Raw genomic sequence first — 26,697 nt, 5'->3', positions numbered from 1 at the left:
CACCATAGCAAATTAATACTAGAATCGAGTTGACCATAAAAGTAGAACATCCTGGCACGCAAGCACTTACTCATAGCTGTAGGGTAAGAGTATGAATTTCTTGTATTGGTGGGGAAGCAGACACTTCAATATGTAGTTCTCGGTGAAGTCTGAACTCTCCCTTACAAGCGTCTGGTTCACAAGCCCGGAATCAATGAATCCTACCATACAATCAAATTGTTGTCTGCATGCATGGATCTCCATTCTATGAAATAGAGAAGTTAACCATGCAATTTCAAGGTACAAGATCATATAACGTGATTTATATTCATAAGTCACCTATAGAGTCCACACTCTGACTATAGCCACATCGAGGGCATCTTCCTTGTACAATTCATATAAGTCCTTGAAATACACCTAGAAGGAGCCATCCCCATTGAGGAAATATCCATCTGTGTATCTTATGGGGAACGCCTGCAAACCCTGCTTGGATTGCTCCAAGTACTACTGATGTAATCGTCGCATTTGAGTTGTAAGGTTTCTTTCTATATCTAGTTTGACCAAAGGTTTGGTCAACTCTAACAGCCATGTAACATTTTGCAATATCCACTCCAATAGTAAGCCATGCTAATAGTCCAGAAGTAGCCAGGAAGTCCTCAATGCTTGGAGCATCCTGAACGATTAGAGCTGATTTGCTATTGGCCTGTTTCTTACTGATACGTTCGTAGTCACTCGGCGGCTTACTTGAAGCCTCTCCCATCTGTTTAGATTTGGGCATATTCATGAAAAATTTCATGGTATCTTCAGGCACAATAGGCTTCGATGGAACTGGTGGAGGATGGAAATGAGTCGTGACACTGGCATCCACAATCTTTTTGGTTTTCTCAGTAGTGAGTGAATAGACATCCTTGGGTTCTGCCAACTTCTTAGATGCCACCAACTTCTTAGATGATATCGTCTGCTTGGATGTTGCAATACCTGATCTTGTATTCCGAGCTGATGGCTGTCTTGTTGATGGTGCTAGCTTCTTGAGCGATGGACCTCTTCGAGGCGATGGCTGAGGAGGTGGACTTCTTTTGGGAGATGGCTAAGGAGAGGAAGATCTTCGAGGCGACGGCGGCCCGGGGCGTAGTGGAGAGTAGAGATTCTTGGTAGCTGTCCTTGGTGGAAACAGTATGTAGGCATTCTCCCACGCGATGAATGTATGCCCGTTCTCTCCTATAGTGTCCGCCCCTCCTCTATGAGGTAGTCCACCTCGACATGACAGTATTGGTTAAGTGCATCATCTACTTCAACCATGGTGTAGCCCTCCAGTAACATACGTCCATGCAAATGTTCATGGGAGCCGTGGGATAAGCCACGTCGGAAGCCACCTTTAGGGTAATGTTCCTAGCACCAATGTACAGTTCACACGGTGTTCGTGCTATGATGAGGTCCACGGGATAAGTGATGGGGTCAGCTCCCGAAACTCCCATGGACGTACAGCTACTCCGACGAGCACTGGGCTGGAGCGCACAACATTAGGAGACGCTGCAGGCCGTTCCTAATCTCTCACAATGGCGACCCGTTCACACATGAGGGCTTTTTGTACCGCTTGTGCTATCTTTTCGTCTGTATATTCCCTCTCATGTTGTAGCACTTGTTCAAGCATTTGCAGCATCCTAGCTTATTCTGCCTCTCATTCTGTATCTCGCTCTGCTTGAGATCTCTTTCGACTCTTGTAACTATCGATGTCGCTTGGGAATCCATATTTCCAACCCATCACCCCAACGCTTCCTTGTTTCCCAGGGCCAAGGTGAGCTCGTCCCTATCCCTGTCTGGCCTTAAAGAGCCTTGTGCAGACTGCTCATGGGCTTCTCTAAGTTTTTTTGCAAGAGTTTGCGTCACTTCCAGGTCTTTGGAGGTCGTAAAGAATAAGCTTCAATCAAATGAGTAAGAAGCACCCCTCCCAAGAGGGAAGCGCGTCGATCAATTGCTCCAGCCCTCCGTCTCAGGCATGACACCTCTCTCTCATAGTTGATCTAGCTATTGTTGCCACTGCCGTTCTTTCCTCATGTACCAATGACTACCGACTTTATGGCAGTAGAGGTTCTTCTTTGAGTTCTCTTTGTTCACCGTACTCAACCTCTATGCTTCTTCCAATGACTTTTAGTCCGCAAAGGCTTGCCATGATCTTCTAGTTGCGGCCACTTGCAGAAATCAGGCGTTGTACCTTTCTGCACATATGCTCTGTTCAGTGTGCCCTTCCAGTTCTTAAATGAAATGCCCATGATCATTAGCATCTTACACTTAACTACTTCCATATCTGTCTCTTCAGGGAAGTCGAACTTCTCTAATATCATGGGCCACAAGGTGTCGTTCTTGATCGAATCAGGAACCATGTGCAAATCACCTCGTTCGCTAGTCCATAATCCTTAACAGCAATCCCACAGACTGACTTGTATGGCCCCATAACTCTCTCAGGTGTAGTTGGCTTCCCTGTAGGTGAGACCTCCGTGATCACAAATCATCCCGTAGGCATCTTCGAGGGACCTCGGACATGATTCCGCTCCTAGGATTGCTCATTGTTGTGACCCTCCGGAGCATCAAGCATCTACGTATAAGTAAAAAAAAAACTATTGGGAACATATATGATAATATGTAGAACAGATGCATTCATCTACTTATGAATTATCTCATCGCCTCCACATGCGTCTGTTTGTTCTAGGTTTAGGTAGTGGCTGGGGCTACCTTCTTCAATGTTTTACTGTGGCACTACATCCCCTTCTAGTAACTGGGCCGGATCGATGGTTGGTGGTGACATTCCTTCCTAGAAGTTTTGCATACGATGACGATGAGTGGTTGAGTAATCTACATATAGAAAGCTGCAAAAAGAGGGAGATAGAGATAAAGCCGACGAGGGAGGGAGAGAGGTTGTCAAAAGAGTGAGATAACCATGAAGGAGTCGATAGATAGAATGCATACACATATAATATTGTAATTGAGTACGTTAGAACCACATTTAACAAAAAAGTCACGTCTAACGTAGCAAAATATGCATAACGGTACTGACAATTGACACATTGATCTTATAAGTCACATCATCTTACATAGCAAAATAATGATGATTACAACCAGAACTATGATTATGACATCTTTATACGTGAAATCACACTTCTTCTTATTTTCGGAGTTAGCCAATTTTAGCTCGGCTTGGATGATGTGACCGTTGTATGCCGCAACAGCTTCATATTTGGACTTGTATCCTTTGTAACATACTCCTTTGAATCCATTAACTTGTGCGTGACATTCCTCCCAACTGGCGAACACTACACTTTGCCAGCCACGATGGACAACATACCATGTCATAGTGGTCCTAAATTTCAGATAATAGGCATAATGATATACTGGTGTAGGGATCGGTGACGTCCTAAGAGGGGGTGAATTAGGACACTTAGAACTATTTTGGCTCCAAAAAAAAAAAGATAAACCTATATTAATTTCTATCTAAATATATTCTAGGTTTATCTAGTGTGTCTACTCTACCGATCAAAACGGTTGCAACCTATCTAAGAAGGTAAATGCGGAAATGTAAATAAGGTAGAGAGAGTAAACTCGGTACAAAGATTTTTTTCCTGTGGTGTCGATGACATAAATGCCACCCCTAGTCCACGTTAGAGCTCCACAAAGGATATGCTCCCGGTCGGCACCCGGTCACAGCTCTTGAGCCACCGAGTCACAAAGACAAGGCCTCCACCCGGATGAGCCACCAAACCACCAAGGTAAGGTCTCACCACTAGCCTCTCTTTTAGTTCTTTGCCGCCATGATCACTTTGGAGCTTGAGCCACCAAGGCAAGGGTATTTGCATCCCCGTACACGCTTCTCGTCGCCGCTCCACACCAAGTTGGAGGGTCAACAAGCTTGAGCAACTTCGGCTCAAGTTGCCGACGAGTCACCAAGACTCCAAGACACCGGCGTACCAAGAGGTACAAGCTTGGGTCACTCCTTGATCCACTCTCTAGGCAGCAATCACCTAGCACCACACACTCTCTAGGCCTATAAGCACTAATCACTCTCTAATCTTGTGCTTAATTTGCCTTGGATGATCACTTTAAGCACTTTAGTTGTTTGGATATCTTTTCAGGTGTATATGAACTTCTCTGAACTCCAGCTGCACGCCACACCATCAAATGACTGAGTAGATGGGTATTTATAGCGTCTAACCACGCACTAGCCGTTAACCCAATGGCTCTGAAAAGCTGTTAACACTGGATGATCCGGTGAGAACAGTAGTACTAACACCAGATCATCCGGTGAGTACACTCTCACAAACTAGCCGTTGAAACACTCACTCAAGCCTCTTTGAATACCGGATTATCCTGTGATGACTCACTAAACACCGAACAAATGCACTGGATTATCCTATGTGTATATGTTCATTTTGGAGCTCTCTGGAAATAATAGCACAGTGTGTCTATTTTGTGAACACCGAATCATCCGGTGGTATTGCAGAAGAAACTAGCCATTGGAACCCACTCAGACTCATCTGTGAACAGTGGATTATCCTGTGATAACTCACTGAACACCAGACAAATGCACCGGATTATCCTATGTGCATATGTTCATTTTGGAGCTCTCTGGAAATAATAGTCCGGTGTGTTCATTTTGTGAACACCGGATCATCCGATGAGGCAAAATACTTTGCTTCAAATTTTCTATGAACACTGAACTGTTTTTTATTGTTCTCACCGGATTATCCTGTGTAGCACTAGACTATTTTTGATGTGAACACCGGATTGTCCGGTTAGGTAAGCAGAACAGTGTTGTGTATTCTAGGTATAACGTTTCGATCCGAACTCCGATTTTGACGATCTTGGGATCTATGGAAAGCTTGTGAAGAGCTCTACAAGATTATATAGAAATACATCCCATTTGATCACATCAAAATTTATGGAACAAGTCCAATTTATTCCTCTCTTTGTTCCAGCTTCGGTGACTTCTTCATGTATTGCATCCATCAGACCTACCAACATATATTCTTGACAAACATGTTAGTCCCATTGACTATGTTGTCATTAATCACCAAAATCACAAACATAGCCTAATACGGCCATTTTCCCTACAACTGGGCAGTGCTTTTCATACAAACTCATTTGACAGTGCATTGATCAGCACTAAAATAAGCATAACATCAGTATCTATACATTAGGGTGTGTAAGAAGAAAAGCAACAAACAAAAACAAAAATTAGTCACCAACATCATGTGCAATCACCATCCAACAAAGAGTCTATTATTTGATTGATCTGCATCAGATTATAGAGATAATTATATACGACTGCAAGCTCAATTGGGATAGTGAAAAGACATGTAAGGTGCTTATATACTAACCATCCTAGTCGAGCTTTGCAATCATATATATGGTAAATAGTTCTCTAATTTCATCATTTTCAAAAAATGGTAAAACAAGTATGAAAACGGTGCAATTTTTAATACAACACATAACAGGAGTTAAACTATGCCAAATAGGATAAATACAAGCTTGGTAATCCAAATAGTTGTGCCTAGCACAACTCCATGTCAGTAATTCTATATCTACATGCCATTCTCACTGCATTTCAAAAAAAATAAAACATACAAAGCAATAAACTAGAGAAGAATCTCCACAACTTACTACAAAAAAGAAACCAGTGTAAGCCCATAAGGCCATCAAATTTCTGCATGGAAACCACTATAATTTAGTTTTGCTCGTTTAGTCTCCATTCTGTTCAAGTTTGTATAATCAAGCCCTTCTAACTCACTAGGAACAAAGTGACAAATATCCATCAATTTAGGAAAAATATGAGCAAATGTGATATATGAATGCATCTTATTGCACAATGCGACATGACAGCGGCACGATGGACGGGCATCACAGCGGCACGATGGACGGGCATCACAGCGGCACGATGGCTGGCATCACAGAGAGAAGAAGGGAGGGGCATCACATGACTTGACCGGAGCACCGGTTACGATGGCTCGATCGAGAGGGGGATGACTACTCAGCACGGCTACAACAGTCGTCACCGGGGAGGAGGCGGTCGGAGTCGAGGAGGAGGCGGCCGAAGTCGTGGAGGACTGCAAATCGAAGATGAGAGTGGGCCAAGGAGGAGGCCACTGGAGTCGGGAGGAGCGTTGGCCGGCGAGGAGGATGACAGTGTAGAGGAGGATAGGAATGCGCTGAGGAGTAGGACGACAATGGCGGTGGGGAGGAGGATGACAACATTGAGGAGGATAGGGACAGCGGGCTCGGGCTCGTGGTCCTCTGGTGGCATGGGCTCCTTTGCGTTGGGAGGCGTTTCGTTCGAGGGCATAAGAGGGAAGGGAAAAAATTTCCAAGTATCAGAGGGCGTGGGCATCGAGCCATTTTATCGAGGAGGGCTTTCACTGCCGGCTCAATATACTCACCAGAGTGAAAGGGTACCTTCACTACCAACTCAAAAGGACGACAGACAGTGAACTACTTTCACTGCCGGCTCAATAAATCCACCAACAGTGAAAGTAGTTTCACAGCTGGCCTAATATGTCCACCGACAGTGAAACCCCTTTCACTACTGGTGCCGGAGGGTGCAAAAACTTTGTTTTAGTTTCGTGCGTGCACAAAGAATCAAACCCATGACCTGCACCAAGTAAAACAGAACAAACCGCTGCGCTACTCAAGAGTTTTATATTGAGTTTATAATATCTATGTTTATTAACATTCTATTGACCTAAAATCCTAATACGTATTTATTTAAATTTTAACTTGCTATATACCAAAATTAAGTTTTGTATATACCTAAATTTCCTGGTTCAATTTTCTAATTCAATAAAACATTAAAATAACAAAAGTGAGGTATAATTTCCTGGTTCAATTTGTTTTAGTTTCACGCACGCGCGCAGAGAAATTGAAGCTTCCATAACAAAAGTGAGGTATAATTAAAATATATAATTGGAGCTTCCTATATATATTAATTTCATCGATAAATATTTTAAATCATTAAAAATTTCTAATTCATTATTAAAAATCAAAATCAATATGCTCAATAATAAAGACATCCTCCACCATCGCCACTACAAATTGAAGCTTCCATAACAAAAGTGAGGTATAATTGCATCTAAAACAAATTCATACATAGTAATTAATACAATTTAGCTACTTTGTCTTAATGATTCACCCTTCATTATGATCATGGCGTACATAGAGAAGTTTGTTGGTGTCTTCCATGAAACCTAGGTCGACGTTCTCTCCGAAATGAGGTAGCACATCGAATTGATTATAGTCTTCCTCGTAAAAAACATTCTCCACTCCGATAATCCTTCTTTTTTCTTGAAGAACTACGTTGCGCTCCTGCTTGTTAGCCGGGTCTAGGTCCTTTACATAGAAGACTTACATAACATCATTCGCAAGTACGAATGGTTCTTTCCTGTATGCAACGAGTTTTTGGTCCACTGTAGTCATATCGTACTTGCCGATCTTCACACCCCCTGGAGTTTGACCCATTGGCACCAGAAAAGAGGAACCTTTAACACTCCATAGTCAAGCTCCCAGATCTCCTCTATGAATCTGTAGGTCTCCCTATTTCCATTGCAGTCGTAGGCATCTATACGGACACCGCTATTTTAGTTGGAGCTCTTATTATCCTAAGGTCTCATATAAAATGTATAGCCATTTATGTCATATCCTTGGAATGTGAAGATTGCAGTTGACGATCCGTGAGCCAACACATTCAACTGAGCACACTCTATCTGCTTCTCCATCACATGTCTACATAACCAAGCACCAATATGATCTTGGTGCTCTCACGCGATCCAAACATCGAACTTCCCTGGGTTTCTGATGTGTAGCATCTTCTGGTGTTCTTCAACATATGGGTCCACTACAACTGATTATTGCAGAACTATGAAATATACTTGCGTGAATGAAATAGGGTCGTTAGGTCAAATGAGTTTGCACCTATCGTCCCTTTCCCTTGTAGCATCCCCTCATGGTGAGATACAGGCACACAAATCGATTTGAGATTCATGTAGTCAACGCATAAATCAATGACCTCCTCGGTTCCCTAGCCCTCGGCCATAGAGCCTTCTGGCTCATTTCAGTTACGAACATATTTCTTAAGAACTCCCATGAACCTCTCGAAAGGGTACATCTGATGCAGAAACACAGGGCCATGAATCCGTATCTCTTTCACAATGTGAATAATGAGATGCACAATGATATCAAAAAATGATGGAGGGAACAACGCCTCAAGCTGGGATAGAGTCTCGATCACGTCTTCCTACAGCTTATCTAGCTTGGCCAGATCATTGGCCTTCTGTGATATTGCGTTAAAGAATGAACACAACTTTATGATTTGGTTTCGGACCTTCGGCGGTAAAATACCTCTAATTGCAATTGGAACCATCCGTGTCATCATCACATGACAATCATGAGTCTTCATGCCAGTTAATTTTAAGTCTTTCATGTTTACTAGTCTCTTTATGTTGGAGGAGTAACCGGATGGAACTTTGTTTCCATGCAAGCACTTGCACATTGCAATTTTCTCTGCCTTGCTCGGATTGTAGCTAGCGAGGCCAAGATATTTGTCGCCTTCTTCTATCTCTTCGGGATGTAGATCATGTCTGAGTTTCAAACATTTCAAGTCCTTCCATGTTTGGAGTGTATCCTTTGTTTTGCCAGGTATGTCTAGTAACGTACCAATCAAGCTATCGCACACGTTCTTCTCAATGTGCATAACATCGATTGCGTGTTGAACCACCAAATCCGGCCAATATGCTAAGTCATAAAAGACATATTTCTTTTTTAACATAGGAGCTCTAAGATTATACTTCGGAACCAGTGTACTCCCGCGTCCCTTTCCAAGGATAACCCTAAGTTCCTTTACCATCTCATATACCTGCCTCCCAGTGTGATTCTTAGGAGGTGATCAAGTCTCAACTTTCCCATCAAAAGCTCTTTTGTTGTTGCGTACAGGTGATCCTTGGGAAGAAATTTACAATGACCTAGGTACACTATTTTTTGGCTATTCTTCAGCCACAGGCTCTCTGTTTCATCCAAGCAATGCACGCATGCATAGTAGCCTTTGACAGTCTGGCTCAATAGGTTACCAAGGGTTGGCCAATCTTGGATTGTTACGAACAACATTGCACGTAGGGTGAAGTTCTCTTGTTTGTATGCATCACATACCTGTACATCATCGTTCCACAGTATTACAAGATCTTCCATTAATGGTTTTAGGTAGATCAATATCGTTGTCAAATTGCCTTGGCCCTGGTATCAGCACCGGCATCATAATATACTTCCACTTCATACACAACCAAGGAAGAAGCTTGTAGATACATAGAGTCACAGACCAAGTGCTATGACTACTGCTCATGTTGCGAAATGGATTCATCCCATCCGTACTCAACCCAAATCTTATATTCCTCACATCTTCTACAAAGGGCTTATTATATTTCCTATGGATGCTTCTCCACTGCGTAGAATCAGTGGGGTGTCTTAGCATTACATCATCCTTGCGCTCATCAATGTGCCATCGCATCAGTTCAGCATGCCTTTTGTTCGTGAATAAACGCTCCAAACAGGGGACTATAGGAAAATACCACATCACCTTCACGGGACGCCTTTTCTTCTTTCCCTCACCATCGATATCATCACCGTCACGCTTGTACCGTGTTGCACCACAGACGAGACACGCTTGCAAGTCTGCATGCTCTCTGCGATACAACACGCAATCGTTTTGACATGCATGTATTTTTTGTACTTCCAACTCGAATGGGCACACAACCTGCTTGACCTAGTACGTGTTTTCTAGCAGTACATTTTACTTTGGAAGCAATTTCTTCAACAACAATAACAACTTTGTGAAGCTTGTATCAGACCACCCGTTGCTTGCCTTCAATTGCAGCAATGAAAGCACAATATGCAACTTTGTGTGCTCCTTCTCGTAGCCTGGGAACAACGGTGTTTTAAAGTCCTCTACCATACGCTAGAACTTTTGAAACTCTCTTTCATTAGTGAAATTCTCCTCCCCATCGCACAACATCTGCTCCAGATCATGGACGTCCACGTCGGCCAACATCTCCTCTAGATCATCATCGACCAACGTATCTTCGGTAGGCGATATATCGATGTATTCATCAACCGACATATCAGTACATATGTCTTCGTCTTCTTTTCCAATGTATTGCCCTTCCTATACGATCTCAGCTTCACCATGCTCGTTTCAATGAATATAGCCAGGCATAAAGCCCCTTGACATCAAGTGGGAATGTATCTACTGGATGGTAGAGAACTGCTTCTTGTTCTCGCAATCGACATATGGACGACACATGTATTGAGATTGTGTATTTGACTTGTGTGCCGCGGCGGCTACCAGGAAACCCTCCACGCCGTTCTTGTACTCTGCGCTCACACGGCTCGTATCGTACATCCATCTTTTGTCCATCTACAATTATATCATTATTGTAAATCCAAATTCAAAATATCTAGAAGATTTTGCGATCACCAACAAATAAATTACCTCGCCATCTGCTACCGGCAATTGGCCCGGGTTGGAGGAGCCGCCTTTTGTATGCTTTCGTGTCCGCTTCCGATGAGTATTTGTTGGTGCCATCCCTAAAAATTTTCTTTATTATTCAACCCTTATCTAGGACTCATTAAGGAAAAATGAAAAATAAATACGCTCATACCTAAAGTTTCTATATCGGAGGTTGCTAATTAAATAAAATATAAAAAATAAAATTGGATCTTGCTACATACCTAAATATCATGGGTAATTTTTCTAATTCACTAATAATGAAAAATAAATATGCTCATACCTAAAGTTTCTATATTGTAGACTTCTAAATTTATTCCTACGGTTCATTAGGATCAACTTTGAAGATTTGCCTAGGTCTCTATAGGGATAAGATCAACTTTGGTTTTTCAGGTAACATTTTGAGTTAACATGCTAAATATAGGATTAACCTTGGGGATTTCAACTTACTTGAACTCAAGAAGCTCCTGCTAGAAGCTTGCTTGCTGTTGGGGAAAAATTCAGAGTTCACTTGCCCTAAAAAATAAAGAAAAGGCAAATGAGCAAATAGAGAGGAAAGAAGGGATTTTTTTGATAGCTAAATAGAGCTCATCTAGACCTCCTTCTTTACCAAAATTGAGCCTGAGTGGTGGGGGAATCAATACGGGAGAAGGAACAAAGTGGTTGTTGCCATAGGAGATTTTGTGAGGGAGAGAGTTCTAAAATGGCTCTGTTAGCTCGAGGTAGAAGAAGGTGGAGAAGAGGAGGATATCAATGCCGGCTCATATATTCCGCCGGCAGTGATGTTGAGATATCACTGTTGGTGAGTAGATTAAGCCGACAGTGATAAGTGTGGATGCATCACTGTCCGCTCAATCCATCAACTGGCAGTGATAACCCTTATCACTGCTAGTTCATAAGCCACGATGATTGATTTTTCCCACGCAGCTAATGAACCGGCAGTGATTCCCTATCACTGCCGGTCCATAGGGAACCGGCAGTGATGGGCCGGCATATAAGCCCAGTTCTATAGTAGTGTCCCTACATCCCTCTCATTTTTGCTACCGCTCTCCCTCTTATGAGTCTCTGTCAGCCATTGTTTAGAAGGGCTAATTTCTAACAAAGTTTTTCTCTCGAACATTGTTCTGAGACATTTTTGTTGGCATTGATCCATACTTGGATGCTCAAGTGGAATTTTTTTGTCTACCCATTGAAATTGGAACTACAAAAAATCTCACTGTATCCTGTATCTAAAAGAATATGTGGACTTGGATGGGTGTCTGGTGTGCAAAGCATCGCGGTACAAGCGCAAAGATGATAACTTCAATGATAGCGATGATGTTGGGATGAAGCATAAGAAGAAAAGACCCCCACTATGGTGTTGTGGTATTTTCCTATAGTCTCCCGGTTGAAGTGTTCATTTACGAACAAAAATCATGCCAAATTGATGTGATGGCACACTGAAGAGCGTAAGAGAGATGGAATACAATATAATATGTTGATTTATAGAGGCAACAAATGTCTATGATGTATAGGTTTGTAGTTACATATAAATGCCTATTTTTTTTAATTTCTATACATGTTCATGGACTAAATTTTCCAATTCGTTAATGACAGCCACTCAAGAACATCTCCCTGGCTTCCTCAGTGAAGAGGTCATCAATCCAAAGAGTGAGTTTCATGACCTGGACAACCATTATGTTGAGTTATGGCTATGTTTAATCGTCAAATGTCTCCTTCATCGCAGACTCGTGACTTAGGTAGTACCTCTCCTTCTAGTAGAAAGACAAATGATGTATGAATGATGTTTCACAATCTTGCAATTCTTTATTGCAAGCTTGTTGCAAAACTATGGTGAACTACATGTGTTGACCTAAGTATGTGATGAACTGTACAAGAATGATGAATGATGAACTACATATGTGATCTGTTTTTGTGAATTGTTGAGATTGTGATATTTATGAATTGTTGTGATATGTGGGGGCGATTATTTATCATTGTCGGTTCATAGCAAAAAATAGACAGTGATTATAAGAATATTACCGTCAGTTCATGTTAAGAACTGATAATGATAGTGTAATTATCACCGTCAGCTTGTGGTATTAACTGATAATAATAATACTAATATCACTACGGACTCATGTTATAAACCGATAGTTATAATAAGACTCTCACTGTCAGTTCTTGCATGAATCAACAACGATGATTTTGTAACTGTCAATTTCGGAACCAACGGTGATACACTCGAAATATCATTATTGCTTGTTTAATGTCGGTTCAAAAACTGGCAGTGATGTCAGTTATGAACCAGTAGTGATAAGCTATTTTGTAAGTGTGAGTTTGCTCCTGATATTATGTACATAAATGGCCTCTATATGTCCAATAATTTGTTAAGAATTTTGAAAAGTTATACACCGATTCTCACGTATAGTTGCAATACCTACTGATTTCAACAGATATGCCCTTTGTATGGGTGCCTCCCATTCTCCTTTCATTAGACTATTAAATAAAGCCTGGAGCCCTGATGCAAGCCAAACCTTTCTCTGACCCATTTCTTCTCATAAGCAAAAGGAGGCCCAAAAAATAAATAAAACGAAGGGTCAGAAAAAGGGCAGGCAAGGGAAAGGAAGCAAGTAAAGTCGGAGGAGGGGAGCCGAAATAAAACGCATGCCTTCTTTCAAACTTCTTCCACTCCACTAAGTTCTAGCTAGTGCCACTTGAGATTCCCTCCTCCAAAGGCCTATATGCTTTCTCCTCCTCTCTCTAGAGGTTGACCTCAACAAATAAAAAGCAGACTTGCAAAGAGATCGTGGAGATCGAGAGAGCAAAAGCTAGAGAGAGTGTGCAAAGAGAGAGGAGGGTGAGTGCTTGTGCTTGCTTGTGTGTGGAGAGAAAGAGATCAGCGTATCAAAGGAGAATATGGATAGGGGACTCGTCCACAAATCATCACCTCTAGTGGGCGAGATTATGGGGGAAGCAGGCCATGGATGTTGGAGCGTGAATAATTTGAGGGCCCCCTTGGAGGAGCAGCACCATCCTTCTCCTTTCATGCCGTCCAACACCACCGCGCTCTCTTCTTCCCCTCTCCATTCCTTCTCCTCTCTGCTGCTCTCGAATCACTATCCGCTGCCTACAACCAACACATCTCCGTGGCATGACAGCAGCAGCAGCAGCCAAGGACTCGGCCAGCAGGATTCATGGAGCCAGCTCATACAGTACGTATCTCTCTCTCTCTCTCTCTCTCTCTCTCTCTCTCTCTCTCTCTCTCTCTCTCTCTCTCATGTGTGTGTTATATAGACACACAGAGAGCACACAAAGTACTTGATATTGGCAATTAAACCATATGTTCATTCTTTGCCGGATAACTTGTTTAAAGAACTGCATGCAATATGACACTGACTTGTACGGCTGCACATATACTAAAGTTCATATCTATGGATTTCTCTTAATTTGTGATCATTTTGCATCCATCAAGCGGGGGATTGGCTAATGGGGAAGATAGGTACAAGGAAGGCCAGATGCTATTCCCAACTACCATTTGTTCAGAAGCTGGTGGGAGCGGCAATTACATATACAACACCACAGCCAGCCGTGGGAGTAGCACAAGTGATGAGATCCAATTGCCATGGGGTAGCGTCCATCAGCACCACAAGGCCTTGCAGCAGAAAGCTTCCTCCCCTAGGTCTTCTTCCATAACCCCGACGACCTCCCTCGGAAGCAACATGCTGGAGTTCTCAAACAACAGTAGTTCACCACGTGAGGTAGGAATGCAAAGTTGATTGTTTTAATTTTCTCCTTTGCGCTAGAGGAGGATGAGAAAGATACAAAGGTGATTTATCCATGTGCATACGCATCGTAGCTTTTAGCCGTGGCCATGTTAATTTTTAATGTACTGAAAGAGAGATAGAGAGAGAGGGGGATCAGTGTTACCTGGACACAGATATGGGTGTTGAAATCCGACTTGGACTCGGGTGTCCAGTTCGGCAAAGAAAATTTAGACACGCGAAATTCAACTCAGAATCCGACTCGGATTCGGGGTTTCCGATTCGGCAAATAAATTTGGATACGAGTGTCCAGGTAACACTGAAGAGAGCTCAGTTGGTCATGGAATGCAACTTTCACTAGGATGAAACTAAGATATAGAAAATCATGCTAGCTGATAAGTAGTTAATGATTATATGTGGCGTTGAAAGTTTAATAACTTTGCTCCGTCTTTCTGTGTTTCCACTAGTGCATCAGCACAGCATCTGGATCAGCTTTCAAGAAGGCCAGGACCCAAGAACCCTCCCCAGCTCAATCTACTGTGAAGGTCCTCTCTCTCTCTCTCTCTCTCTCTCTCTCTCTCTCTCTCTCTCTCTCTCTCTCTCTCCCCCCCCCCCCCCCCCAATGAGCATGCATGGGCCAGCATTTCAGGATTCAGATCAATCTAGCTAGCTAGAGGGAAGAGCTTTGAAGCATGCATGCTGAAATGGACAGGCATGGAATCATTGTGGGGTGCGAGGGGACGTGAGATTGGCAGGGGGTGGGAATGATGGCAATTTTAGTATGTGTTTGCTTGTTCTTTTACTTCAGGTGATGAGGAAGGAGAAACTAGGGGATAGAATAACTGCCCTCCACCAGCTTGTCTCACCGTTTGGAAAGGTATATACGTATATAACTACATATCCTTCTCAGCTCTATAACTTTCACCCTCCAAATATGCAGCTCTACCAGTGAAAAGTAAGAGTTCAATTGGCATCAGACTTAATCTCTACTCCCTCCAATCATAAATACTTGACGCTTTGATTAAGATCCGATCAGACTTTTAAAATTTTAACCATCAATAACTTTTAAAATATTTAATTTGGAAATATAAAAATTATATGTATAGATTTGTCAGTTATTTCATAATATCATACTTTTATTATAGATATAACTATATTCTAATAAAAAATAGAGATCAAAGCTATACATCAAAGACCGTAAAAAATGAACAGCGTCGTGTATTATTTACCAGAGGCAGTACTATATAAAACACGAGTTGGTTCTGCATCACCTCTTCCTCTACTATCCTTTTGTCTAATAGAACCTCTAAAATTCAAATAATTTACCCACTTTTACAATCCACACCCGTTCTTCAGTCTTTCTACCTCATTACCGGCTAGATATGGGACCGATTTTACTAATAAAAATAAATAAAGATATTAAGAGAGAAATCAACGAATAATCTCTTCCTTCTTTTTCGGATCCCATCTGAAATTAAACTACGATATTGCTCCTGACGTATTCGTTCGGCAGTACTCCCATGGCATATTCACATCTTCATACTTTGAGTTTTGTACTTGATATTAACGTGTCCAATATTTATATTTTCATTGCAACACACAGGTACTTAGCTAGTCAAATTTTAATTACGAGAAGAAAACAAATATTGTGTTGGTTCATGGAGTACCTATTATATGATAGGGTCGTATATAATTCATAACTCTCGTTTTAAAGGGTGGTTGTTTTCTCAGTTTGTAGATCAATCCAATACAAGCAGCCGATCAGGAAGACATATTAAGGGCATGACAAAACTGAATTGATATGAGTCCATAATATCGACCAAACAGTACCTTTTATAACCTTTTGTGGTGTATATTTAATTGTCTAGAGAGTGATTAACTGGTCAATAGCCTAGCTAATATATAGATTTTTTTTTCGCTTGTAACTTTTTCAAAAAAGTTCATTTCCCCTACTCCTAAAAGAAAAGTTTATTCTGACACAACTTGTGCATATAATTCAATAATTAAAGGGAATATCAGGAAAGGTGCCAAGGCACTGTGTTTAAAATACATGGGATTTCATATCAATTCTAGTTGTCGAAATGAATCAAAACAATTCCTCCAAACTTCATATTAAAAATCCTCCATTCTAATCGGCCGAGCGTCATTGTCTTTTGCTACATCATCTTTTTTTTAAGTCTCTGACGCTAGATCATTTAAAAGAAGATCCATTATTCCAGAGAAATATACAAAAAAGAGATCTTGACATGGGAACATCTCTTTTTTGGCAGACTGACACGGCGTCTGTACTCCTTGAAGCCATTGGGTACATCAGATTCCTCCACGGTCAAATTGAGGTCCAGCTCTTCTCTCTCTCTCCCTCCATGCGTGCCCATACCTGCAGCAGTCCTAGCTCGAGTAGTTTATCGATCATACATAAATTAAAGTATTGTCCTGCATGCATGCAATGTAATTGTTCCCTTGTTTGTTTTCACACTTGAGCACTTAACACCATGCACTTTTTGGAGACCTGCTTAGCATATGTTGCAACAGTCTACAGTACCTTGATGCAGCCCCAAAGCACTTGTTAGACCATAGTATCAGACATGCATGAGCTTAGCCGAGGTTTGGATAATACGCAGGGATTAGTTTATTTTCCCCACTAATCCGAAGGGATTGGGTCTAATCCCACCGATCCTATCCAAACAAGCTCGTAGTGGAGTTTCGACAACCTCCTCGGGCGGCGTTTTACGCATTCTGATAGGTGCACAATGCTTGATGCTCCATGAAATGGTATACACGATTAACACAAACACAAGACCGGCATGCAAGGACCGATCTGATCGATCTGCAAATTACACTTGTTACATGCATATATAAATATAGTACATAATAGCTAGTGGTACAAGAGGAGCTACTCAAGTGACAAAAAGAGACGGGCCGGCCTGCATGCGTGCTCTTGCCTCAGCTGCTAAAGCTGCATGTGCATGTTAATCTGATCGATGTGGGCATGCGGTCTTTTTCTCCTGCTTAGGGCAGCAGCAATGTATATGGGCTAGCCATGTCCCTGTGCACACTGTCACAGCTTTCATCACCCTCTCTCTCTCTCTCTAGCGTAGCTTAATTAATCTCTCCGACTGGAAGTACGTGCTCTCACTTTACTTTGATCTCCAGGCTCTGAGCTCGCCGTACGTGGGCGGCAGCAATGGAGGTGGTGGCGGTTGCGCCAGCGCCAGCTCCAGCTCCAGCTCCAAGCAGCAGCAGCACGAGGCTAGTGTGAGTAGTACTACCGCTACCGCTACTGTAGCAGCTCATGGCTACAGTTCCCTCTCTCTGTCTCTCTCAAGCTAAATAAATTCCGTTTACTCCATGTACATATATATTAGCTGCGTGTACCAAACTACATATATAGTACTACGTACAATGCATGCATGCGCGTTGCGTTAACAACTCCCGAGGTTAGCTGCCCTGCCTGCCATCGATGCAAGCTGCCTGCAGTTGCTCATCGTATCTGCGCGCCTTCATGCGCGCATCACATCTCACAGCATCTCTCTCTCTCTCTCTCTCTCTGTGGAATGGCTGATTGGGCCAACAGGAGAAAGTTATCTGTAAATACTGCACAGTAGTAGTAGCACAATTGATCCTCACTAGAGACTAGAGAGAGAAACTCTTTTGTGTGTCCTGTGGATCGACTGTACTCATCTGAGAACCCATATGGCATCCTCGCAGATCCAAATGACCCAATGGTTGTCAAGGGAGCCTCGCAAACTAGTGGTCCAGATTAATTAGCGTTCCACACATGAGATAGCTTAAATTCCTTGTTCCATAGCCGGGTTCTTTCGCATTTCTCATATTCTTCTTCGTGGATTAGAATTGAACGAATCAATTTGGCGCTGACTCTGAACGTGACCTATCATTATATATCAACCTTGTAACTAAGCTCGGTCGCGTTTAACTTCTTTTGAACAAAATCTCATTTCTGAGAGTTGGATGGCTTCCCTTCGATTTGTTGTTGACTGACTTAGCTAATCACATATGATGTCTACGTACTTCCCTTTGAACTCAATGTTAGCAATTTAGGCAATTAATTAACTTATGTATAAGATGCCTGATTTTCTTAAGGGACCAATTTGAAATGGACGGCTGAGTCAAATCGAGCAGTTGGATCTGCCGACATCTTATAGCGACCATCCACCATAGAGAATCATGCATAGCTAGGACATGTCAAGAAGTCCAATTCTTTTGGCATCTGTTACACCTTGTCATATCTGTCTCCAAATCAAAAGACACCTTAAGTTGAATTTGAACCAATTTTTTGTCTGTGTTAGGAGCTTTAGGCCATGGATCTTACTACCAACCGTGTACTAATGCATGTAGTGATGGCAAGCAATAAAGGAGAGGCAATGAGCAAATAAAAAGAACATGGAATTGACCAAGTATCTATTAAGATTTTATAGCAAAGAAAACGGAGAAGACAGGAATTAGCAAATGAAAACCATAAAATAATATTGATGAAAAATGTCTATTGTTTATTAAGTAGCCGAGCGATTCACTTTCTACGAAAAAAAATTGAACTTTTGAAAATAAAAGGTACGATGCAATGATTTTTATGGAAATTAAGGCATCTATAGTTTTGTTTTCTCATTAGAGAACACACGAAAATTCTTCGAAGTGCAATGTGTCTAAAGTAATCGATATTCGATACCATTACTCTAACATTTTTACTTAAATATATAACTCCATTACTAAAATTTTAGCTAGCTTTATTCGGGAGACATATATATGAACTCATCCCAATATTGGGAACCCCTCGTTTGTACATGATCGCTGGGAAACATCAAGACAAATGCTATTGACAAGTGATTGGTGTTTGTACAGTATCATTTGCATGCATTAATTTCTTTTCAGATCACAAGTGGTACAGTGGAACTACCTTCGGTCCTTATTTGTTGTATGTTCTTGGCAGCTTGGATATACATGTGCGTGTTCTAATATTCATCTTAACCGCACTTAAGTTTGTGTTGTGTGTTCACAACTTCAATTTTACGCGTAAAATTTGCCTCACGTACATCCCTTTTAGTATTTCATGATTTTATCTAAGCTGCGGTACACGTAACGTCCAATACAATTTTTAACCTTAGGAATATATAAATAGGTTATTCTTCTGATCCAAGGATTGCCGCCACACATGCACACTGAGATCTGCACACTGCAGAGAAGTATAATATTGCCATGATTAGCGTAAGGCAGAACAAGCAGCACATTAGAAAAGCACATGCGTATGATTTTGCTCAAAGCATCGTATCTTTGTGAGATTTTCGATAAAAGTATTGGCAGAAACTTTATACCTCACGAAATATGTATGTATGTACATGCTGATAAAAAAGATGCAGTACTACAGAATAGGTCTTCACTGTCGGTTCCAAAACATCCTTCACTGCTGGCCCAGAAACCAGCAGTGAAAGTTATAGTCGGTCTTCAAATCGATATTTTTTGTCCTAAAAAAGCAAAATTTTCATCCTTCACTACTGGCCATAAACCAACAGTGAAAGTTATAGTCGGTCTTTGAATCGATATTTTTTGTCCTCAAAAAGCAAAAGAAAATTTTGGTCCGACCAAGCACCCCCGCAAGTCACAAATCATGTGATTTTTCGCGCGAAATAGTCACGTTTGCGGTTCGTGGCACTCGAATCTAGAGCCTCTCAGCTCACGCAATATATCCTTACCATCTCACCACATAAGTATTAGTGATAGCAATAGCATATGTAATCCTTTTAATCTCTTCTATCTTAAACTTCAAATAATTATTTGGATATCTAAATAATTTCAAATGAAAAAGTTTTCCAACTACAAAATTGTAGATCTAGTCGAATGCTACAATTTTTATATAAAGTTTGTCCTCATCCAGTTTCGTATGAAAAATTATCAATTTTTAAAGATAAATTATCATCTATTATCATTGTCTGTTAGTAACATGAACCGGCAGTGATACTTAATGAACTATCACTACCGGTTCATTACTAGAACCGGTAATAATAGTTAAGTTTCACTACTCCTTCATAAGAAGGAGCGACAATGATAATAACACTGTCAGTTCGTGGCAAGAACCGATAGTGATAGTCAATTATCATTGCTCGTTATTTTCGAATGGACTTTTAGTGTCGATCCTTCATACGAACCAACAGTAATACTTCATCATTGTCAGCTCATAAGAAATCGGCAGTGGTAGACCGGTATATAAGCCCTATTCGAGAGTAGTGATCTAATTCGGTTTTTTTTTTCATAGGTGCAAGGAGAAAGGCACAACATATTTCCAGAAGACTCTGGCCAGGTATCATTATCTACTCAATTAGTCTCGGTAATTAAATCTCTTCTTTTATGGGATCTATACCCATGCATCTGATCGGTTAAGTAAAGCACAAAGATATATACTTTTTCTTCCGAAAGGCGCCTTTAGTTTTGTCTAAAGCCAAGCTTTAACTGGTGCATGTATAAAAGCATCATGGAAAGTTAATCATGGGCCAGTACTTGTCTCTAGCTTTACACCTTTAATTATAACAGCAAAGCTATCTTTGGCCTCTCACTAATGTATCATTATCTCTGGCCCACTCGTACGTACGTGCAGCTCTTGCATGACAGCGCCATGAAAAAAAGAGGACAGCCTGACCAGGTACTACTACTCATATCAATTAATTCATACCTTGTTATCTCATGTAAAACTGGATGCTATTAATCAAATGCATTTTTTTGCAATATTGATTATGCGTGAAATTATAATCAGGATGGAAGCTATGAAGAAGCGAAGAAGGATCTAAGGAGCAAGGGTCTGTGCCTCGTCCCGGTGAGCTGCACGCTGGACGTCGGCTTGGATGCGGTCGCTGGCCCGGCGGACTACTGGGCGGCAGCGCCGGCTTTCGGCATGGGGTTCGGCCGGTAGATATAGCCGGAGGATGATGGGGACTACTGTGTGCGATATATGCATGCAGCAGGCTTGCATGGGCTGCATAACATCAGGAGCAGCCATCCTAGTGTGAAGAGAGGTGTTTAAGGCTGGTTCCTTTGGATGCTCTGGATATAATTAATATATGCACACTGATCATGCTTGCAAAAAAGTATATAACCGATAGTGTGTGTTATTTTCTAGAGATCGATCCATTTAATTGGATGCATTGGAGAGATCTGCGGACAAGCTAGGAGCGCATGATCTGTAACATCAATTGTAAGTCTCGCATGGGTGCAGTGTGTAATGTATGCACGTTTAATTTATTGCAAGTTGCTATTGATTATCTAAATGAGACGATCTTGCTCATGAAAGGGCATCAATAAATGTTTGAGTAAATTTCGTAAAACTACACTACGATCGTTAAAATTATCACATAATTACATTTTTAAAAAGATATTTCACATAACTACATTTTTCTATCCTTTTATATCATAAAATAACACATACTTTACAAAAACTATAAAAAAACTACACTTTCATCTGATGTTATCGAAAAACTACATCATTTTTGCCCAACGGTATCATAGAGCTATACTCCCGTTTCTTAGATCCATTCTGATGGCTAGGCCCTACCTGACATACTCAATGGCGCGTGGCAGAGTCCGTTCGCTGGCGTGGCATCCCTTGTCACACGGGCTACGGTAATTCACGTAAGTCGATCTGGACTTGGTGAGGACATGCCTGGGAGCAGTTTGGGCGGCAAAATTGTCACGCTGCCAAAATTTGCCTTTGCGCTTCCGCATGTCACTTCTTGGGTATCTTTTAGAGGCCCAACACGTACTCCGGGGCCTATTTTCATGCAAGGTCTACTAAAAGATACCCAAAAAGTGTCATGCGTGAGAAACCAAGTTTGAAATATGTATTGGTTTATATGTGATGAGTGATTGACAAGATTATCGATTTGATTTTTCAAGTTTTGGATTGCTTGAGCTTGGTTTGAGTATTTTGATTATGGACTAACTGGAGCTAGAGTTGTAGAGATGTGTTTGCTTGTCTCATGGTGTGCAAGTGACGGATGCAACTTGGCGATCGACGGCAAGTGATCGGGGCTAAGAGAGTGCTTGGTGCATCAAGGAGGCCGGACGGAGTCAAGGGTGATCCTAGTTATACACGTGGAGGTCAAGCAAAACATAAAATGGAGAATGAAAACAGTGTGTTGATAAAGTCAAGCGAAAGGGATATCGGCGCAATTGACAAGGTGGTCCAAGGGATCGAGAGCAGGAGAGATTTGTCGGTGATCAGGATCGCAAGACGGAGTACACGTGTATACATCAACGCGCTTCCTTAAGGTGTAAGCAAGTGACAAGTCATGCTTTGAGAAGAGTGCATAGGGTTTCATGATTAGGTCTCAAAACCGTGGCAGGATTGGAGGAGTATGTGGCACCATCGCAAAGCTTGCGTTGAGGTGAAGCTAACTCGTGAAGGCGCTGCAGCCGTTCTATAGACGTAGCAAGAAATAGACCAAAATGCTCTTGGTGGTAGGTAGGAGTGTATTACAAGAGAGATATTTTGGTAACAGGTTAGAAAACTTACGGGTCAAGTTTTCTAGACCTATAAATAGTGGGGTAAGACTATGAGAGAGTTTGAACCAACTACTTTAGTCCCTTTTACCACTCATTTGAGAGCATAGTGCTAGGGTTTTAGAGGAGAGAAAGATGAGTGCTTAGCCTAGCAATAGGTGAGAGTTTTTTAGAGAAAATTCTTGTAATCCGCTTAAAATAGGGCTAACCTCTTATATTAATGAAGTTTATGTTTTGCATATGCTTGAATGCCCCTCCTTCTAATCTCTCTCTCTATTGGTTCCCTTGCAAATTTGTAAGTTTTCCTTTTTTGTTGTGATTTTCTTGTTGATTTTCGTTTTTGCCTTTGAGCTGCGATTTTTCAACCTTAGGAAGTTGTTCTTCTTATTGCTAGAGGCATAAACGTTCATATACTCATGTATTTGAGAGGGTCTTTAATTCTCTTGTCTCTAGACCATCAACTTGGAGAGTTGCTTCTTTCGGTGACTGTCTTTTTGCTTTGTTCTTCGTTCAAGTTTCAAGATTTTGTGCTTAAAGACACATGAAATGGTCTTGAATAGAGCATATGGTTCATATTCCATCCGTAGAGTCATGTTGCCTTTTGAACTTTCTTTCTCGCTTTGTCTTTCTAAAGTTTATACTTCCGTTTATGCATTTTTGAGAGGCGTTGGGTGAACAAGGAGTATGCCATCTATTTCATAAGAAATTTGTAAAGCGCCTATTCACCCCCCTCTAGTCGTCGTTCTCGGTCCTACAATTGGTATCAGAGCCAGTTTGATCACTTGTTAACCTTAACTGCCTTTGTGATCCTTAAGCAACAATAGAGAGAAGTGGGAAAATTCTGTTCTTCGATGGTTGAGATTTTTCGTACTAGAATATGTGTGTGGAGACTTATATTCTAAACCAAGGAAGTGCAATATGGAAAGTACTTGATTCCAACTATGAGATCTCTACTGCCCGCACGACTCAGGTTCGAATCGAGTAGTATGAGGCCAACAATAAGGCCAAAAACATTTTGTTCACTAGCATGAGTCAGAATGAGTTTGATAAGGTTTAGCACCTCCGTACTGCCTGGGAGATCTAGACTACTCTAAGTGTCCTCCATAAAGGCACTAATCAGATTAAAGGTAGACGCCAAAGCACTTACAACCAAGAATACCAAATATTTGTGTAAGGGCCTAGTGAATCTTTGGATGTTATGTTTGCTCATTTTGATGGATTTATGAGCAACCTTAGATCCACTGATGTTTTACCCTACTCTGACTATGAGAGGGCAATCAAGCTTCTCTATACTCTTGATTGCAGCATATGGGAAGTGAAGATCTCGAGCATTGAAGAATTGCCAAGTTACGACACATTAACTTGTGATGAACTCTCCAATAAGCTCAAATCCACTGAGATAGCCAAGGCAGCTCAGATTGGCCTCGGAAACCCCCTATTTCAGAACATGGCGTTATTTTCCAGACCAAATGGTGGCAATCAGGCTAGGTGAGAGTTTTTGAGAGAAAATACTTGTAATCCACCTAAAATAGGGTTGACCTCTTTGAATAATGAGATTTATGTTTTTACATATGCTTGAATTCCCCTCCTTCTAGTCTCTCTCTATTGGTTCCCTTGCAAGTTTGCAAGTTTTCCTTTTTCGGTTGTGATTTTCTTATTGATTTTTGTTTTTACCTTTGAGTTGTGATTTCTCAACCTTAGGAAGTTGTTCTTCTTGTTGCTAGAGGCATAAATGTTCATATACTCATGTATTTGAGAGGGTTTTTAATCCCCTTATCTATAGACCATCAACTTGGAGAGTTGCTTCTTTTAGTGAATGTCTTTTTGCTTTATTCTTCATTCAAGTTTCAAGCTTTTGTGCTCAAAGACATAAGAAATGGTCTTGAATATATCCTATGGTTCATATTCCATCCATGGAGTCATGTTCCATTGGAACTTTCTTTCTCACTTTGTCTCTCTAAAGTTAATGCTTCTATTTGTGCGTTTTTAAGAGGCATTGGGTGAACAAGGAGTAGACCATCTATTTGCAAGAAATTTGTAGGATGCCAATTCACCACCCCTCTAGTTGTTGTTCTTGATCTTACAATGCGGAAGCGCAAAGGCAGATTTTGGCAGCGCGGTAATTTAGCTGCTCAAATTGCTCCCAAACACACCTTAACCAAGTTCAGGTTGACTTTCTTATGTGTATTACCAGAGCTCATGTGGTAAGGGGTGCCACATCAGTGAACGGACTCTGTCACATGCCACTGAGTACGCAAGGTTGGGCCAGGTCATCAGAATGGATCTGGGAAAGGGGACTATAGCTCTGCGATACTGTTGAGTAAAAATGGTGTAGTTCTTCAATAAGGTCACATGAAAGTATAATTTTCTGATAGTTTTTACAAAGTATGTGTCGTTTAATGATACAATAGGATATAAAAAGTGCAGTTCTATGAAATAGCTTTCTAAAAGTGTAGTTTTGATGATTATAGTGTAATTTTGTGAAATTTACTCTTAATGTTTACATCAGGGGGCCAGGAGGGACAACCGTTTGTAACAACAATTTTCATGGCTTCAACTTTTCTTCTCTTTCGGTCACTTAAAAAGTGTGCATCACTGAACCTGAAATTGTTGTGCTAACTAAAGTCTTACTGCATACTTCTTTTCTTTCAGTATGTTGTAGTGGTTGAAACTAGGTTTTCTGTACATTCTGCCTAGGTTGTAAAAATTTATAGGGCTTACCAAACTAAATTTATTCTTTTATTTATCTAGATTAAGTTAGTTCTTTGTATCATTCTTAGTCCTTCATTTATAACAAAATAGCACAAGGTAAATGTGGAAATTGATTAAAGTCCAAATTAAGGTAAAATAATCTCTACTAATATGAGTTTCTTCGTCCTCCCAACCTCCTGTCTAATAAAAAAAATTGCCTCCTCCTTTCCCGCACCAACTATTTGATATAAAACTAGAAGAAATCAACAAAGCAAAAAACCACCAAACTGATCACCCTATCCACTCTCCACTCAGATCGATCCGAAACCCCCCCCCCCTTAGCCATCAGGTCCTCTCTTTGTTGGAACCCGCCGCCAGGTCATCACCATCCTCCACCAATGGACCTGCTGCCACCATATTCGCCCGTCGTGCTACCAAGATCCTCTTCTCCTGTCGTAGCAGCTGGGTGAGCTTGGTCTTCATCCTCCTGCTGCCACCAAATAGAAGTCAATTTTGATTCTCAACCTCTCCGCAACCCAGCCCATGCTCCTCCAAGCCACCAGGCCTCATTCTCCTTCCCACTGTGGCACCGTCTGCAAGGCAGACTTGCCTGTGGTCACCATGGACGAGAAGCCAGCTGAGCCTATCCACCCTGCGGCCCTCCTCCTCTTCCTTCAAGCCAGCTGAGCCCACCCACTTTACAAGCCTCCTCCTCTTCCTTCCCGCTGCCCATGTACGATCTAGGATACTGTCGGAGGATGAACTCCACAAGCGGGGATCCGGAGAGACCCCCTTTGAGATTCAGTCGGGGGGATGATTCTGAATCTACCTCGTATGTAAAATAAATGGGAGTAAATGAGATGCAGGTGGGACGGATGATCGGATGCTAGAGGAAATAAGTGCTCTGGGGATTTTAGACAGGTTCGGGCCGCACGGAGCGTAATACCCTACTCCTGTGTGAATGCTATAAATGCTCTGGAAATGCCTCTCTGAGGATCTCTCGTATTACAAGGGTTTCTGTCTAAGTCTAGAGCTTCGTGCTTCTTGTTCTTCGTCAGCTTGTCTCGGTCCTGAAGAAGCCGTTGTCTACCGTGTGGTCCGTGTTTGCCGTCGGGACGCGCCGCATCCTTTTATACCGTCGGGGGGGACTTGGCGTGCCCAGAAAGGATGGCGCGAGTTCCAAGGCGTCATAAATGGAAAGCAACCATCATGGGCTGCAGTTTGATGTTACGAGGGATTGAAAACACG

The 26,697-nt window shown here is 41.6% G+C and overlaps 1 protein-coding gene across 2 annotated transcripts; it reads left to right on the top strand.

Moving 5' to 3' along the window:
• The first annotated feature begins 13,142 nt into the window (after positions 1-13,142).
• Positions 13,143-21,549, top strand: LOC133918788 (transcription factor bHLH68-like). 2 transcript variants are annotated; one of them, XM_062362856.1, is made up of 9 exons: positions 13,143-13,707; positions 13,968-14,253; positions 14,724-14,801; positions 15,065-15,133; positions 16,527-16,592; positions 17,410-17,511; positions 20,522-20,593; positions 20,861-20,905; positions 21,017-21,549. In XM_062362856.1, exons 1-9 carry the CDS (start codon positions 13,412-13,414, stop codon positions 21,170-21,172), a joined length of 1,170 nt encoding a protein of 389 aa, XP_062218840.1. In that variant the 5' UTR covers positions 13,143-13,411; the 3' UTR covers positions 21,173-21,549. The 2 variants fall into 2 exon arrangements, with proteins under 2 accessions (XP_062218840.1, XP_062218841.1); XM_062362857.1 differs by having other exon boundaries at positions 13,149-13,707; positions 20,522-20,566.
• The last annotated feature ends 5,148 nt before the right edge of the window (positions 21,550-26,697 follow it).

This window comes from Phragmites australis, chromosome 5 (genome assembly GCF_958298935.1).
Source record: "Phragmites australis chromosome 5, lpPhrAust1.1, whole genome shotgun sequence".
Lineage (NCBI taxonomy): Eukaryota > Viridiplantae > Streptophyta > Magnoliopsida > Poales > Poaceae > Phragmites > Phragmites australis.
The sequence above is the reverse complement of the archived record's forward strand: the minus strand, read 5'-3'. Positions and strand labels throughout refer to the sequence as shown.

Bases quoted from the DNA above. Each gene is read 5' to 3' on its own strand.
- LOC133918788 (XM_062362856.1), top strand. From the start codon at position 13,412: ATGGATAGGGGACTCGTCCACAAATCATCACCTCTAGTGGGCGAGATT. The intron at 16,593-17,409 runs GTCCAGCTCTTC...TTTGATCTCCAG, and splicing joins TCCTCCACGGTCAAATTGAG to GCTCTGAGCTCGCCGTACGT. The intron at 17,512-20,521 runs GTGAGTAGTACT...TTTTTTTCATAG, and splicing joins AGCAGCAGCACGAGGCTAGT to GTGCAAGGAGAAAGGCACAA.